This window comes from Fulmarus glacialis, unplaced genomic scaffold, assembly GCF_000690835.1.
Source record: "Fulmarus glacialis isolate BGI_N327 unplaced genomic scaffold, ASM69083v1 scaffold24841, whole genome shotgun sequence".
Lineage (NCBI taxonomy): Eukaryota > Metazoa > Chordata > Aves > Procellariiformes > Procellariidae > Fulmarus > Fulmarus glacialis.
Genome location: NW_009191240.1, coordinates 64,400 through 82,462, shown reverse-complemented (window position 1 = coordinate 82,462; position 18,063 = coordinate 64,400). Strand labels below are relative to the sequence as shown.

The window sequence follows — 18,063 nt, the reverse complement described above, 5'->3', positions numbered from 1 at the left end:
GGAATGTTTGATGCCAGACAACCATAACTGTCATCAGCAATAGAACAACTTTTTGAAGAAATATAGCTGACTTGACCAGGGGCAATACCACAGGCTTCATCTAAGAAAATTGAAAATACAAAAATAAATTATTTTTTAGAACATTATTTCATTCATATTTTTAATACATTTTAAGTGACTCAGCCAGATACTATTGTGAACATAATCTTAATATAGTTATGCTTGTAATTGTGGAGCTGAATAATTGGCAAAGAAAGACTTATACTTTAAAAAAAAAGTCATACTATTGTTTATAGATAAACCGGCTATTTGAAGAGAAGTTGAAATGCCAGTAAGTCGTAAATTTGTCATGGCCACAAGGGTTGTCCAAAAGGGTAGATGCAGTCTTACAAATACATAAAAAGCTTCAGCTTTTTATAATCATGACATTATATACGGAGGGCAAAATCCTGCAGGACTTGTGGAGCCTGTAAGAAGTGTCCCCAAACTGGGAAGCAGAATGTTCCTGTTCTAAAACCAATTCTTTACCTAGTACTACATACAGATATACCTCAGGATCCGTTTTTTCATACAAGATTTTCCATTACAATGCTGAAGGATAACTATAATTCACACAAATAAAGGAGACTTTCAGAAGGGCTTTGAACAGTCGTAATCAGGAAAAAGAAATATTTTTAATTCACCACAGTCAGAGCTCACTCTTGCCACACAATTTTAGAAAAAGAAATGTAGACTTCACACTTTTGGCAATATATGTGGGCACATATCCACACCTGCTGCCCACACTGGAAGAAGAGAGGAAGGAAGGAAAGATTTGCCTTGGTCCTTGAAACTGTATGGTGCCTTAGAAAATATAAAACAGAGGAAGTCACTCTCTTCGCAGCTACAGTTCACTCGTGCTGCAGAAGGCTGGTTCAGAGGAATGTTTCAGCAAGCACAGAAGGCAATCTAGTGGAACAAGGGACACTGGCCATCTGGTCTATGTCTCTTGATTGCAGTAGAGTTGTCATTTAGATTAGAAAGCAACCATAACAATCTAAGCTTTTAATTATCAAAATGCACCTGTAGATATTTGTTCCATGGGAGGGAACAAAGACAAGGAGAAAGACTAGCAAAAATGTACATCTCAGAGTCCAAACTACAGATCTTGGAAAATCCACATGGATACCAGTGGTTACACATTACTGTTAAGGTCTCTGTCACTACTTTGCCTTCCCCTTACTGTCACGCTGCTGAAGACCTCCTGCTGTTAGGCAGACCTGGAATTTCATTCCCTTCTTAAAATGACAGCACTAAAAGGGCGTTCTACAGTTTCTCTCCATCCTAAATAAGGCCAAGAAAGGATCAATCAGCATCTCCCTTAGTATTTCTATAATTTGCCCATTTCTTGAACTTGCAGAGCTATAGGAAAAGCTCAGGGGACAGTGGAAACTACTGCAAAAGGAACTAAACCCATTAAGTTAGAAATATTTGCATGATAAGGAGATTCACGGTTTTATTCTCCTCTTTCCTTTAGACAAAGTCACTACTTAAAAAAAAAAAAGCAATAGTACTTATTTCGTCACTGCATAATAAAAAGGGGCTCTTTTCTATTCTTAATAGAATAAGCGAGGACTAAAAATCCTAGTAACGTTTATACTGGAAGAGTTCCAAAGCAATAAGACTATAATTTCTTATTTTAATTTTACTTTTTTGTAAAGGGAAACAAAAGAATTTTTATCATTTTTCTCTCCTCCAGTCAAGTCTCCAGTCCCAACCCTTTTAACAGTCAAAGAAAGAAAATGCAATAGGGTGCAATCAGTGGATATGGACAAACTTGGAAAAAAGAGAAAGGTGACAGCAGATGGGCTAATTAGTAAGGAAGAAATAAAATATACTGTATGATGTTCTGTACAGTTCACAAATTCCTTCTTAAAATTACAGCCCTTTAAAAGCCACATGACTTGCATCTTTTCTTTCTTTACTGCACATATAAAACAGATTTCTTAGAGGGTGGTTGATTTCCCCATTTTATTTTTCTTAAATACATACATTTTAGTATAAAAGTGTATATTTAGAATAATTATACTTTATTTACAGTATATATTTTAGTAAAAACTACAAATCTAAAAGTTAATTCCATGAAGTCACAGACAACACAAAAGCAAGCTTCATTAGAACTAATGTCATACAAAATTTGAATTTGAAGTCTTTATTTCTCTTTCAGGGATGCTCTTATGCAGTTACTGTTAGGGTAGTCACTTCAATGCCTGAATGTCTGCGTGTGATATCTAATACAGAGTTCTGAAACACTCATTTTTACACTAAAACCTTTAAGGAGAACTTCAATTAAGTTAAATACTTTGACTTTGGTATTTTTTCTTTGGTCTATTTAATTCCCAATAAAGTTAAGAAATATTAGTCTAATGTATTTCAAATGCTAAAAATATGCTGACTGTAGCAGTATGCAGAGGTTTCATTCAGCATAGAAAATTGATTAAGTGAACCTGTATTCTTGGCTAACTAACCACTACTCATCTAATAATTTTTTTAAAAATCTACTGCATGACATTTCTGAATGGTGTGTACTAACATTGTGATATTTCTACTGCCTTATATTAAAATACAAAAAAATATTTGAGTGATAAGAATAATTAGATTTTTTTTCCAGACTGATTTGTTTTACCTATTGTAGTTTCATTAAAACATTCTTACAGCAAAAGAGAACAATAACCTATGTGAATACATACCCAAATCACTTTCCATTATATGCTCATTATGAATTTCCTGAAATCCAGGAACGGGACGTGTTGTCAGGTACCATACTGCATGAAGAACATCTGTGGCATGTATACGATTGTGATCTGAAAATTATCAAAATATAATCAAAAATATTATCTGAAATATAATCGAAAGGAACAAAAAGAAAAAAAAAAGAAATGTAATGTACCAAATTTACTATAAGAGATATTTTGACTAAATATAAAGGAAAAATTGAAATTAAATTGTTGGTAGAGGCTATATCACCGAAAATTTTTAAGAAACAAGTTAGATAAACATCAAACATCCTCTAAGCATACTTCTTCCTACCTGAGAGTCAGGAAGGAATTAAGGAGCCTTTTAAATCAGTGATGGTGAGCCACTAGCATTGCATCCAATCTGATACCTACAAGTACCTGGGTTGGTGCAAACCTCTGACACGGGTATACGGGGGGGTGGGTTTTTTTTTGTTTTGTTTTCCAATAAATTTGGCTGCCCTAAACAGCAAGATGAATAATTACTGTCAAAATTCTGTATTTTCTTATTATTCTGTACAGACCTAAACCGAATTTCTGTTAAATCAACAAATACTCTCCCATTGATTTCAGTATGTTTTATTCAACTACTCATTCAAATTCTTTAAGATTATATTCAACCTACATATTAACAAATTCTGTTTTGGAGTTCACCAATTTTTTGCTGCAATTCATTAAATCAGTTCTAAATACTGACAAATGTATTAATTAAAAATATACTAAGTTCAGACATTGTCTACCTCTGTATTAAACATTAAACTAATATACATACTAAAGGAGATACACTAATATAAAAGAAAAACATATGTAATTGGATAGTACTTACAGGGAATATCTCGGTAACCATTTTCTAGTGCACGGAAGTAATTCATGAATTCTTGAGTTGGGATTTTGAAAATTTCAAACAAACCAGTGTCTTGAAACAAGGTATAAGTTACCTAAATACACATTAAAATGAATTTTAGTCTGAAAAATATACCTAAGCATATCCTGCTTTTTCAACTTTAAAAATATTCCTTTTAAAAAAAAATTTCTTGCTGATAGAGATGGAAATTACTGAAATTCCATTAAAGATTATCGGAAAGCTATTGTCATAGAGATATGTTTAATGATTTTTTTAGCACAAAAATGTGGATTTTTATCATCCTCTCAAATACAGAATAATAAAAGCTTTTATTTCTTTACTGATATATTCTATGTACAACTGATTATTTTTAATAATATTCTCCAAAATTTTCATAATGTTAAAGAACTCATGCTTTATTCCCTTAGTGACCTAAAAAGAAGAAATCTATATTCTTACTTACTACTCAAAAATTCAAATTACTTAACTATAGTAGCAGAGCCATTAATATAAAAAACCCCAACATTGTATTTATTTTTGAGACTTTGGCAAAGAAATCCAATTTCTTTCATTCATTATGACTTATCTTGGGTATTTTTAACAAAGCTAGCTGGTAAATGAAAAAAAAATTTCAAAAATGTACTCAGAACACCCACACATGTACATATTGTGCAAATATATTATGGTTTACAAGTAGAACTTAATGACTTATAAGACCTAATCCCCCCCAAGACTGCAAATATTAAGAAAGCTTTTCAAAACAAGTCACTGCTACTCATTTTTGTCACTTCTTTCCCAGACACTTGAGAGAAAGAATAAGTTTTGAAGTGTGGGAGGTGCTCAAAGGAACGTGAGAGTAAAATGAGGGGACATCCCTCCTTCCACGTGTCCCAGCCATTCCCCTTACACATACCCAATTGGAGAACCTTACAACTGATGATGGTAAAATACAGCTTTTAATTGGCTCTTAAGTAAGCACAACAGACAAAAGGACTGGGGCTGGAGGAGGAGAAGGACAAGTAGTACACATACACACAATATCAGGAAGAACTGATACAGAAATTCTGGTAGAGTTAAGTGAAACCTGCACACTTAAGTACTTACAGGTTTGTACTATATCCTAGATGGCACACAAATGTGACTCACGGAGTACTAGTGTACTACAGTAAAAACACCACTCAAAAGTGGATTGTGGCATTCTAGTGCATTAACAGTTGTCACTAACTGAGGTGACAAAAGACCTGAAAACATTTGATTAAACAAGACTAATTGAAGATTTAAAACAATACCCAGAATATTGTGTATTATGAAAGAAAAGACAGTGTCTAATGACAAAAATGAAATTATCCCCATTGTTTTTTCCTGTCTTCAGTATAGGTGCAGGCCTATGGTTCCAAATGCACCTGAGTACTTCTAACCTGTTTCCTTCCCTCCATCTGATTGTTCCTAACACTACCCTTGAACAAGAGTATCACACATTCTACTCCAGGGTAGGAAACTAAGATACCGGCAATAAAAATATTTTATGGTCAGATCAGAAGCAAATCCAGCTCATACTATAGCTCCATGATTGCTAAATCCAGTATAAAGAAAGAGACAGAAGCTTCCAGATGACATTGATGAATGGGAGAGGCTGGGGAAGAGCAAACAGGATCATACTTTTGCACTTGCCAGTAGACTGGCTTCAGCTCAACATGAAACTGCACGGAAGAGCTTAGTAATAAGTCAGAAAGAGATAAAAGTGATACTACATGCAGAAAGCAGCATGGAAAAAAAATCCCATTGTTTGTAGGATCAAGAGGCAAAAGACTGCCTAAAAGATCACTTCTCTTCCCCCACAGGTGTAGCTCTGGCAGAAATATTCTACTGAAATAAAGAAAAAAGAAATGGTTGACAAACAAGGTAGTAATTCTAAAAGCAGGAGACAATTTTTCATAGGAAATGGCATATTACTACAAAACCTCGTAAGTGTGAATCTAACCTATTTTTACATTGAGAATAAAATTCAGAAAATTTGGAGCAAGTTGTCTATAAATAAATCACGTTTTATGGTTTACAATGAGATGGAGTACATGAGAAATGATATTTCTACTTTTCAAGTTAGCATTCATATATATGTTGACCAGAAAACTTCTTCACAGTTTAAATAAAATATATAATCATGACAGCTTTACACACCCTCCCTCATATAATAAAAGACAACAAACCTGGCTAAGGATCCTTCCAGACTGGTCTCCCATTTCTTGTACAAGGTCAAAAATTTGGAAATTCCAATTGTTCATCTTCTCCATTAGTGAATCATGGTCTAATAGCATTGTTTCTAACGTAGGACTCTGCTCCACCTGTATGAGAGTAAGATACTTTATCATTTCTAAAATAACAATGAAAACTAATTTGTCAGTTGTATTGGCAAAAAAAGCCATGAAAATGATAAATCATTATTGAACTTATTGAATGGCGCTGTAACTACGACTATGAGAAAATCATAAATCAATAGTATAAATAGCACAGTTAAGGGCTTGACTTTTCATATTTTGGAGCAGCAGATTCCCCAGGGCTTTCTGAGATGGTGTTAAATTTTCATTCTTATTTCTTTTTAAACAAGATGAGTTAATAAAACAAAGTAAAAACATGCATAGGCTAACAAAACATTTATTGAGCTTTAACAGTTCATTAATTGAACAAGCTTTAAAAAAATTTATGTATAAACCCAAATTGTTAGTAAGGTTAAACCATTTGTCTCCCTGCACTTCCAATATACTGCACTGTATAAACATTCACTTGTAAGTCTCACTGAAACTGCCACATCTTTCATAAATTTCCAACAGAAAAAACTAGACAATCAGTGTTTGAGCATACTATCAACATTAAATCTACACAAATTAATTTTGATCAACAAAAAATTAATACAATCACCATCTTTCTTATAATTTGCTAGTAAAATTTATGCAAGCTGGAAATACACAATTGTTAAAAGAAAATCTGAATTCCAACGATGCACCATTTCCCTTCAGAAATTACAATTCCTATCAATGCAAAGACCTCTTTTACAGCATGTTAGAAATGATAAAGAAATACTGTATCAATAAAAGTTATTGCAAGTTTTTTTTGGAATTACATGCTTACAAGCAGATTATTTTGTGTTTGATCGATCATTTCCTTTTTTTCATCTTTTTTCTTCTCTGTATGGTGGAAAGATTCTTTTGAAATGCTAGCACTTCCAATTTCACCTTAAAGAAAATAAATACATAAATACCATATCAATAATTGTAAATTACTGCTGTCTAATAATTCTTGAACTGATCATACACACAGATTCTTCACAGAAATATAAGTAATAGCTTGTTTCTAAACCATTTTTATTTAAGAATTTAACAACAAAAAAGTTGTAAAGGACAAAATTTATTAGGCAAAACCTATTTGAAGATTGAGAAATGCTAGAAGCATAACTTTTTACCTGCAAAAATTGGTTCAATGATTAGTTTAGCTGAGATGGCAGAGAACTTGTTTGATATATGGAGTACAGAACTATAAAGCTATGAGTGGAAGCCTATTATAAAATCCTTACTCTGAAGCAGGCAATGTTTTAGATTACCTTGATTATCCTAAGTCACAAACTAAAATAAAATATATGCATATGAGTTACTTAAAGTATAGGAAAAATCTCATTTAGAAATATAAAAATTTTAATTTAATTTGCTTTAAAAAAAAAAAAAGCAAGTTGTAAAATATTTGTCTATTTTGAAATCCCACCTGATCTTCTGTCTTTATATTCTGCAAATTCTGGTTCTGGTGTTGGAACAGGCTTGCGTATCTGACGTCCACAGCTTACAGAATACATGAAAAATATTTACAACATTCAGTAATTTTCTTCTTTCGCTAATGCTGTGTTGTACCGAAAAATATCTGCAATACTTTTCTTAAAAAGGCATGCTTTTGAAGGTTCCTCCACCTCCAACCTATAGTAGTTTCTCCTAAATTTGGCACATACAGATTTAGTGTGTACTTTGAAAATAATCAACCATCACCTCCCCTGGACTCACCTCCGTGAATTAATAAAATAGAGCTAATTATTTCGAAAGTATTCAGAAATACAGAATTCAATTCCCAGGTAGGAAGTCCTGCTTTTCTAAAAATCTGTAAAATATTGTTACTCTACAATAACTGCTGCTATCAAGGATGAGCCATTTCAGATCAATGGCATACATAACAGCATTCTTTAGTCCCTGCCTGAATAATATAGTTACAGATTATTATGAGATCAAATGCCTTTTTTTCCAATACTAGTAGACGTACAGGTCTTGTTATATTTTTTCATTTTAGTTGTATTCTTTTCAACGCATATGAAGTTACTAAAAATGTAACAGAGTTTACAGTACCTGCTACACATATAACCTACAGGTGTTTTAACTTGCTGCTGAAAATCTGGAGAACTAAATGTGTATCCTGGAGGCTTATGTATATTAATGCTTGGTTTTGTAAGAAAATCAGCAGTATCAGGAAATTCTACAGGTGACCAGCTGCTGAAAGCCCCACTGGAGACAGATCCATGACTAGGTGAACCCACAGGACTCAGGCCAGGAGAAGCACCTTCCAAAACAAACATTACATGGGGTTCAGATTACAATAAAAACATTACTGTTTACAAAGACTGAAATTAAACAAGGACCTTTATAAATTGTAAAGAATGTGCAAGTTTTCAAAACCCAAGTTTTCAGTGTATAGCTCACACTGTAAAACACACATAAAGTAGCTAGTTCTATTCCAAGTTTTGAGATCTACAACTATGCAGCAGTCTAGGCTACACATCTGAATGGGCAAACTATGTAACGTGTTATAACATCTGGCTTTCAAAGGTTTGGTTTTGTTTTTAGCTTTAGCAAAATTTCATCAGTAGCTGAAACTTTCCATATTCCTTTCTGATACAGGATTGGTTTTTTAAATTTTCCAGAAAAAAAAAAATCATCAAAAACAATTCACTACTGATAACTGACCTAGACAAAAACCAAAATGCTGTAATCATATTTTTGAAGCAACGGATTAAAGTGAGAAGATACTGGTCTTTTTTGACAGTGCTGTACCTTTTTTTTATTGGCATGATAATCTATCTAAATCTGCCTAATAAGCCATTGGGGGGGGGGGGGGGGGGGGGAAATCTAAAGTTTGCTCATGGATAACTAGAGATAAAAAACAACCAACCAACCAACTCCATCTTCCTTAGGTCTGTGCAATTCCCCATTCCTGTTCAAACAGTAAGCTAGGGTTTACTTCAGGCTTCCATCTGTGAAATCTAGGAAAGCAAGCTGGTAAAACTGGACTTTGGCTACTCTGTGCCTAACATGAATTTACAACAAAATTTTGCATTAAGCCAAAACATCATTTCTTTCCCTTGTGAACATATACAAAAGACAGGTTATCTACAAGTGCCCAAGGTAAGTTATAGCCATTGTAAACATACTTTTATCAAAAAGAATAAAGTGCCCATGAGCAAAATAATGAGGTATTCTGTGGACTTTCCAAACTGAATCACTTATTCTGCTGCAAACTACAAAGCAAAAACTCCATCAGAAGTTTTATGACTGTACAGTGCCTGATAACAAATTACTAAGAGAATATACAGTATTGGTCTTAAATAACGAATGCATAGATTACACGCTTCCAACAGTGTCATGACTCACACACCCTAAGAGTAGTATGTAATTACATTTTGTTACAGTAAAAGACAAGATTTTTCAAAGTCCACATTGCTAGGTGCAGAGACAGAGGTTTTAGAAAGCAAATGTCACTTCACTGCTGCGAAGAAAGATCCAGAAAGCTGAGAAGCAATTTGTAAACTCCCTTCCAGAACTAAAACAGATTACTACTCTAATGTTGGTTACTTAATTTCATCCTTTTTCCATGTACACATTCAGCAGGTTTTAATGCATATCATTGTGCTCTGTATTATCCACAAGATTCAAAGTAGAAAAATGAAGAAGGCACCCCAGCTTTTTATGAAGACAGAACCATTGAGAATGTGCAACAATGTGTTTACATGCAGATCTGGCCTGAGTTTGCATGTTTCTTGGTGTTTAGAAGAGTGAAAGGGAAACAACCAAACCACCAGTAAGTAATACAGGGAAAACTGCTGACTTTTGGGGTTTAAAAAAAAAAAAAAAAATTAAAAGTGCATTAATCTCTCTCAATCCAACCTGCATATTTAAACTTTTATAAAACAAAAATTATTAGACAGGTTGTTAGTTTTAAATCACGTTAAAATGGATAAGCAGAAATGTCAAAAGAAGTAGTTTTCAAGTTTTCACTTAATATGGGCAAACAGACCAGTTATACTCTCCGAAATACTGATATACACATTATTTCAGCACTGCTGTTACAGTACCTACTAGCTTATTACACTGACAATGTTAGAATAAAATCTACTCCAACTCCTCCGAAAATTTCTTTAAATATTCATCTCAGATGGCTATCAAGTATTTAGGATTGTCTAAGTGACACTGTTCCATTACAAAAAGCATAATTACTAAAAAAAGTCCCTCATTAATGTATGTGAACATTGCCATTTTCAACAGGTACCAACCATACTGAACATCGTAACATTTTGCAGCTACATAGTATTAGCTGAATAGTTGAGATTTCTACAAAGTTGATGTTAACTGTAATTTTGAGTATTCTCAGAAGCAGATTAAAAATAAAATATTTTTTAAATATATGCAACATGCTGATGTTATTTTAGTGCTACATTTATATGAAAAAAAACCAACTGTAATTAATGATGTACTAACCACTACCTGAACATCCTGCCACTAAGCTATACAAATTGCACGATCTTACCTGCTCGTCTGGGACCTATATGATGAGTCAATGTCATAGAAGATGATCTTTGTTTTGGTATTGTCAGCAAGTTTGCACCAAAAGACCCATTTGAATGAGATCCTTGGCTGAAAATAAAACAGTAAGAATTTTTTTCTTTCCTACCTTGTCTTGCGTTTTTATTAAATAAAATGCTTATAAAATGGCCAGATTGCTCTGTTACAGGTCCACTACCATTCAAGAAAAAGAGAGTACTAGAAAGAAGTTGAATTCAAGATCAGCTGGACAATATATGTCAATTATATGGAATAAAACCCGCTGGGTACTGGCTGAAAGCAACAGAAAACTTTATGCAGTCCTAAAGTGACACAGTAAGTATATTCAGACCACGTGCCATAAGTTTTACTTTCTAACATAGTATTTACTTTTCTTGAACATTTTAACAGAGCAGGCTATTTTCTAACAGATCTGAGAACATTAAAAGATTGGTTACTCTGGAAATACCATGACAATCTTACGCAGCCACGGCTTGCTTTTCAAATCAATTTTGCATATTTAATTAATAATTTTATTTATTATCATCTTAAAACTAAAGCTGTTTTTGACATAAAGTCATACTGTACTTCAGTAGCTAAATCTTAAACTCGGTTGTTAAGTTATGCCATCTGCTGTTCTAGGCATGAAATTGCACTCCAAAATTCCAACTATGTATTTCCCTTAGTAAACAAAAATGTGATATGCAATTAAAAATAACTGTATACATATACTTTAAAGTGAAAATAGTTTATGTAAAACTAATTATTTCATTTCAGTATGGGAAAACAGTATTTACCAAACCAGATTTAATCTTGTTTAATCAGATTTCAAACAACAAATACATAATTTGTTTAAATACATAAATATAAAAAATTAGTTAAAGAATAAACACAGATTTATTCTTCTGAAGTCTGATGCTGACATGTTAGTCAACTTTAAAAAATGTTTGGGTTGACAACTGGAATAGACTGAACTTTTTACTATTTGTACACTGTTTAGCTATCATAGCTTACATGTATTCTTTTAAAGCACAAAAATGCTGCAACAGTATCTACTGTAGCAAGACTCTATGTTAAGCAAGGTCAGTTCATCTTGAACTAGTGTTTGAATGAGAAACCAAATCAAGAATTTGCAAATAAAAGAGCAGCTCTCAAGAGTTGCTTTTGAACACTGTCTGGATGGATAGAAAAAATTCCGGAACATTAAATCAAATTTTGTAGCAATATTAATTTATTGCACCACTATACCTTATCTTTTTCAACTCAGCTAGAATTCAGTTGAATGCAGTCATTGTATGTAAAAAAAATTTTGACTTTTTATAAGCTTTCCTCCTAGTGAAGAGTTTGCTGTTTCACTCTCCCTTTTTACTATTAGCCTGCTCCTCCTTGCTTCCCTTCTAACATTCTTTGGGTCCTTCATTGGGCTGAATCAGCTCCCCAAGACAGGAAAAACTGTCTTTTTATTGCTGTTACATTTCTGACAATTCAAGGGCCTGACTCAAAAGCCACAGCCAATGGCACAAAGTGCTCTAGGAATGCAGGACTCTCTTGGCAGCAGGAACAGCTATGCCAGTTCAGCTATTTCATCTAACCTTATCTGTCAGGTAAGCACCCATGGGGGATTTTGAGATGATTATGTATTAGAAGTTAAAGGGAACCTGATAAGAACGATCACTGGAAGATGTAAGGAGACAGCGACACTGCAAGTGTTGGCATGAACTCTGAAGGGCAGGACACAAATCACAAAAAAGCGAACACATATTCTAGGGTTGTATGGGGGTGGACAGGAGCAGGGTAGGGGAACGTGACTAACTAGAAGTGCTAGTGATCAGGGTCAAGAGATAATTTAAAAGTGATGGAGTATGAGCCAGGGTGTTTTCCGTATTGCTACTTTTAATTGGGTGAGCTTGAGTAGGTTCTTTGGTCGGTAGGAACTGCAAGGAAACTCTGTAAACATACACTGCATCTACACCAGAAGTGCTGAGCCTCAAACTGAAGTCCCCCGGTTTGTAAGTTTAAAGCGAATTCTCTGGTCTCTGACTATTTCCAGTGGATATAACTGGGGAGATTCTTTCAAACACTGATAACCAAATCAGCATGAAAATAGAGTTTTTAAACTACTACTACTACTAGCATCTTCAATTATACTTTATACACAAACCACCATTAAGTTTTACTAAGTAAAAACTTGAAAAGCATATTTTATTCAAGGGGAAAAAGCCACTGACATGGGCCAAATTATTTAAATGGTTCACTTTAAACCTAAACATAATATTGATAAATAAATTCTTGGGCATGTGTATATAAACTTTCACCTACTACTAGTAATTATCAGTTATCAGCATGTCATATTTTCTTTAAAAAAAAAAAAAGCATCTATTATACTTTCCTTATGACCTATGTAAAACCATTAGTCTTACAAGATACCAAGTATTAAAAAAAAAAAAAAAAAGGCAAAACCACACACTTTTTACAGGTTTAGGCTGAAACACAATTTCAGACATCTGTACTTTTCTTACAAGATATTGAGCAAAGCCATACACGTATTTAAATAAAACTAAATGTGTGAAGTTTCACTCATATACAACATTAGACAAAAGGAAAAAAAAACAAACCACATTTATTTTAATCCTAATTCAAAATGTAATCTTAATTCTGGAAATAAAAGCTTTATTTGCACCATATTAACTAACAAGTAGAGAAGAGATGACTTTCTTACTCCACCTTACTGCTTGCTTGATGACCGTAAGAATAATAAATGTTGCAATACACACAACAGTGGCTACCAAATGCAAGAAAGTTACATCATCTTTTTAATTAGAAAGAAATTTTGGGATATGTGGAAGTTGTAAAGTGATACGTATTTTAAGTAAAAAGGAGAAGGAGGAAGTCAGTAAAGGTTTAGAGGTTAAACTAGTTTGTTTTGCAATCGTATATGTTGGACTTTTTTTTCATTTCTTACTAAAACTGATATGCAGGCCTACTGACTATGACAGAGCATACCATTCAACCTCAGAACGACCTGGTTTCTACTTGAGATCAACCAGAGTTACAAAGTATAGTATATAATTAACTTGAAACATTTTCAGGTTTATGCTGGCAGAATTTGGAGACTTGATTCACAAGATTTTACATTAAATACTTCCACTGTCAAGTTCCAACATTACAGACATGAACATTTTAGAAAGGCTACGTTTATTATTGCCCTTAAAATGTGGTTAAGTGCTTACCTTGATGTGTTATATTCCTGATGAGATCTCTTGCTGTTACTCCGTTCCCATCTAGATGATGTTGATTCTATAGGTGGAATACCAGAAACTCCTGAAGTTCGCCTCAGCTGTGGTGTTGGCAGGCTATTCCTGCTATTTAATCCCTGTTGAGTAATTTAACCATGGTTAAAATCTATATAATTAAAAACAGACATTAAAATTTTATTTATTGTTTGTGAGGACTATATATTGTTAGTTTTTATAGTGAAACAGTAAGTATGGTATCTTACATTCACTCTTATTGCTCAAGAAAATAAAAAAGATGCAATCAAATTATTTTGCTTACTAGGAGTAATTATTTTTCATATCTCTTTTTTTCTTTCCCCAAATTAAAATATGTAAAGATACTTGTACTCTGAAATCCATGTGGTCCAACAATTACTCTTCAGAGCCTTCAAAATGGAGATCTTCTAGAGACAGTCAATTGCTGTAGAATTACGGATTCTTTTTCTACACATCCCAATCACACGACTACACAGTCAGCTGTCCAGCTCTCCAGATAGCCTGAGATTTTGATAACTCAGATGACAAATATTGACAGTGCGAGTATTGTGGAACTTGTGGAAAGGGTGATGCACAATGCACAGGGTCAGTTCTGGTCCATCAAGGCTCGCTCTCTGCTTCCATACCAGCCTCACAGCACCCAGGAAGCTTCCCAGGCACCTCACCGCTCCCAGCCTGGAAACTCTGTTAGTTCAGGCACACAGCCCAAACACTGGGAATCACTATTGTACTTGAACACAAAGCCCGCTGCAAAGCAAGGCAACGGCACTCAAGCAGTCCTTTATGGAAGTAACTCAGGACTTACTAGCCCTGCCTTACTGAAATACCCCCCGAAAAGTATATCCATGTTTAAATAGCAACTAGTAGAACCTAACTAATAAAAAGGATAGGATCACCGAAGTGAAACTGCAAAGCCAGCTCTGGCTTATCTGCATCCATTGCACAGATAACCTATACATTGTATTTTAAACAAATTAAAAAAATACCTCTCTCTGACTGCATTCAGTCCACAATCCACTTGTTAACTCATCCCTAGATTTGGCCATTCAATGGAGGGGGGCCGGGGGGGAGGACATTCTTCTGCATAATACAGATGTGTGTAATCAGACCTTGCAAAGTAAAAAGGATGCCAGGAAAAAAATGTTTAAAACAAAAAATCCAAAGTAATATTTGCGGTATTGAGTAAGGTCTGCAGAGATATGTGAGGACAGGTGACCCTTGGATACTACCACTTCGAAAGTCAGGCAGAAATAATGACTTTGCAATTTTAAGCTTCATCAAGTGGTCAAAGATCATACTTAACGCACAAAGCTATTACATACTTCAAAAAAATGAAAGAGTGGTGACACAAAAGAGTACAGTCTCTTACCCTGAAAAATCAGACTGCTTTGAGTCCTTGATATGGGATGTACCTTGACTCTGTTTGCTCTGCTGCAAAGCTGTAGTCACAGCCAGAAAGGTGGAATTGGACAGGCAGAATAAGACCACCATATCGCCCACAGAAACATGCAGCAGCCCTTAACCAGCACTACCAGAAAGAGAGCCAGAGGAGCGTATTCTGTGCGCTATCATACAGCGGTAGTGTGCTCAGGCTAGAGTGGACTTCTCTGTCAGTGGACCACATCAGTCTAACCTGCATGCTCTCTACAACATGGAGAGCACAGCTGAAAATCCCCAAACATGGAGGAGAAAGTCCACTCCCCGAAACAAGTGCACATGTTAGCACAATATGGAAAGAAGGCCCCAGCACCTGTACTTACTTTTTCTTCCTCCTGGCTACTCTAAGAATGAGGGAACACTGGGGATATGACAAATTGCCAGAACTTTCCCCTACTAGATAAAGAAGCAGAGAATAAACAAAACATGGGTAGCAAAGGACTAAGGAACTCCAGATCACTCTGTGCTAGCAAAGTCACTGGTAATCACTATACAAAGGGGAAAAGTTGCTCTGGAAAAAAAATTTAGACCATGCCAGAAATCAAAGTTATTATGAAAAGACTTTCAGTTACCAGCAATAACAAGGCCAGGAGACAAGGGATGTGGATACTCAAGTGCTTGCCTAGACAACTTTTACTTGCCTAAAGTGTGAAAACTATTAAAATTATGACTGTTGATAACATCAGAAATCCATCAATCTGGCAAGCAGCCTACTGTCATAGGCTAGGAAATCTGGGGACAGTTCTGTCATGATGGAAGTGAAAAGTGTTTCTATTGCAGAGCAGCCCTGAGATGTTTTTTGTCTAACTAAGATTTCCTTTTTCTTTTTTAGGAATTTAAAGAGACTGATCAGTGAATACCACCAACTGGGCAGTTTACACTTTCCAAGTTGTTGACTACCAAAAAAACTCAAAGTGAAGAGTTAGTATTAGATAATCAGTTATTGCTAGCCCAAGGTCTGAAGCCCAGTTTCAGTTTCTTTCTTTTCCTTGTTTTTTCTTTTTTTTTCTACTAAAGAGAACAGGCAGTTCCCCAAAACAAGTGAAAAAAAAAAATAACTGAATGCACTTTGGAAGCCAGTCAGGGAGGAGAAATAAAGATGTACATAATCCTCAGCAAAGAAACAACTTGTCTGAAATATCTGGGAAAGAGAGAATGGGAACCTTTCAAAATAGTCTGAAAGGTCCCATTTTGAAGAAATACTTTCTTATTATTTTCTTTGGTGTGTCATAATCTGGAGTTTGTGCTGACTTACCTGGTTTTTGAAAGAGAAATCTTCTTCTTTCTTACAGTAACATACATAGGGGCAGACCTTTTGGCTTACCCCCAAACTTATACCAAAGTCAAAAGAGAGAATGGGAACCTTTCAAAATAGTCTGAAAGGTCCCATTTTGAAGAAATACTTTCTTATTATTTTCTTTGGTGTGTCATAATCTGGAGTTTGTGCTGACTTACCTGGTTTTTGAAAGAGAAATCTTCTTCTTTCTTACAGTAACATACATAGGGGCAGACCTTTTGGCTTACCCCCAAACTTATACCAAAGTCAAACATTCACTGAATGATAGTGACAAGCACTATTTTATCCACCAGGAAAATTAATATACAGAAAAAACCCCCCAAATTTAAAAGAAGAGTTACTTTTAGGAAGGAGGAAAAGAGAATAGCTGTGAAAAAACCATAATCTTTCAATCTCACATAATCTTTATAACCAGTCTTCAGCAATGAATATTTTTCATTTCAAACAATTCTGACTAACTATATAGAAAGTTTAAAAATCATGTTACATTTTCACATTCACATAAATTATATTTTTCACATTGATATACCAATCCTTGGCAGTTTTCAAAAAAATCCGCAAAGAAAAACATATACTGAGTAATTATGACCCCTACCCAACTGATTTCTGCAGATATCTATGTGACATTCCAAGGAATTTCATAATGCAATGATCCTGCAGAATCTTCCACAGAGTAATCTATAGACACTGAGCTTTTCCCCAAAAGCATTAGTCTTGACAATGGTTCCCAACAGACATTTCACAGGCTGAATCTGGCTTGAGGTAGTTTATCTGTCTCCAAAATACTAAGCCAACAAGTTGATCAATTTGGGTAAAGCTGCCCACTGTCTGGAAATGGAAGCAACTACAGGGCAGGGGCATCCCAGACCAGCCTCCACAATAAACAACTCAAGCTGTCGATACCGAGCTACCCTAGAATTATCATCTCTGGTGCACTGCAGCTGAGTTTGTATATTTGAATGTTTTTCCACCACATTCCTTAACATGTCATATAGTAACTACATTCTTGCTTTCACTTTATTTACCCTAGATAATGGAGAAGCGACAGTAGATTTACACAGTGGTCCCATAATGTGATGTGCTGCACAGAAAGAAGAGATATTTTTCCTTTTACATAGCTGATTTGCTTCTGTCTGATGGCTAGTTTGATGTTCCAAATTTCTTTGGAAAAAAATGTCGATGAAAAAGCCGCACTGACAGTAACTGTTAGATCAAGAATGTGGGAGAATCAAGAACTGCCCTGTTTGTGTGATATCATGAGAATATAACATCTTAATTTTATATTTACTTTTGGTTTTTTTAACCCTCTGTTTATTTCGAGGAATCATGTGTTCAAAGTGCAGATCAGTGCTTTTACCCGTCTATCCGTCAACCACTTGGATTTGCATTTTGGTACCTATCTACATTTCATTCAATGTGTTTTCACAGCTGCTCTCTTTTGACCTTACATGTAGTTCACAGTTACTCAGTAAAGAAGCCACTATCCATACAGGAGCATTCTTTCCAGGTGAATTTTCCTTGATAATTTTTTAAAAAATTGCTACATACACGAATGAAAATTAAAGTCATTTGACCTTGAGCAGCTTTCGATCTC

General features: G+C 34.7%; 1 protein-coding gene across 1 annotated transcript in view; it reads right to left on the bottom strand.

The window, feature by feature from the left end:
• Window positions 1–18,063, bottom strand: part of PDE3B (phosphodiesterase 3B, cGMP-inhibited) — a gene marked incomplete at its 5' end in the record, with an annotated part of 86,869 nt that overhangs the window by 4,454 nt on the left and 64,352 nt on the right. Inside the window, 10 exons of the mRNA XM_009586620.1 lie at window positions 1–100; window positions 2,730–2,843; window positions 3,601–3,712; window positions 5,826–5,960; window positions 6,745–6,848; window positions 7,372–7,445; window positions 7,998–8,208; window positions 10,450–10,556; window positions 13,694–13,836; window positions 18,051–18,063. The exon at window positions 1–100 is cut by the window's left edge and continues 121 nt beyond it; the exon at window positions 18,051–18,063 is cut by the window's right edge and continues 236 nt beyond it. Coding sequence (XP_009584915.1) covers window positions 1–100; window positions 2,730–2,843; window positions 3,601–3,712; window positions 5,826–5,960; window positions 6,745–6,848; window positions 7,372–7,445; window positions 7,998–8,208; window positions 10,450–10,556; window positions 13,694–13,836; window positions 18,051–18,063 — 1,113 coding nt within the window. The remainder of the gene's footprint in view (window positions 101–2,729; window positions 2,844–3,600; window positions 3,713–5,825; window positions 5,961–6,744; window positions 6,849–7,371; window positions 7,446–7,997; window positions 8,209–10,449; window positions 10,557–13,693; window positions 13,837–18,050) is intronic.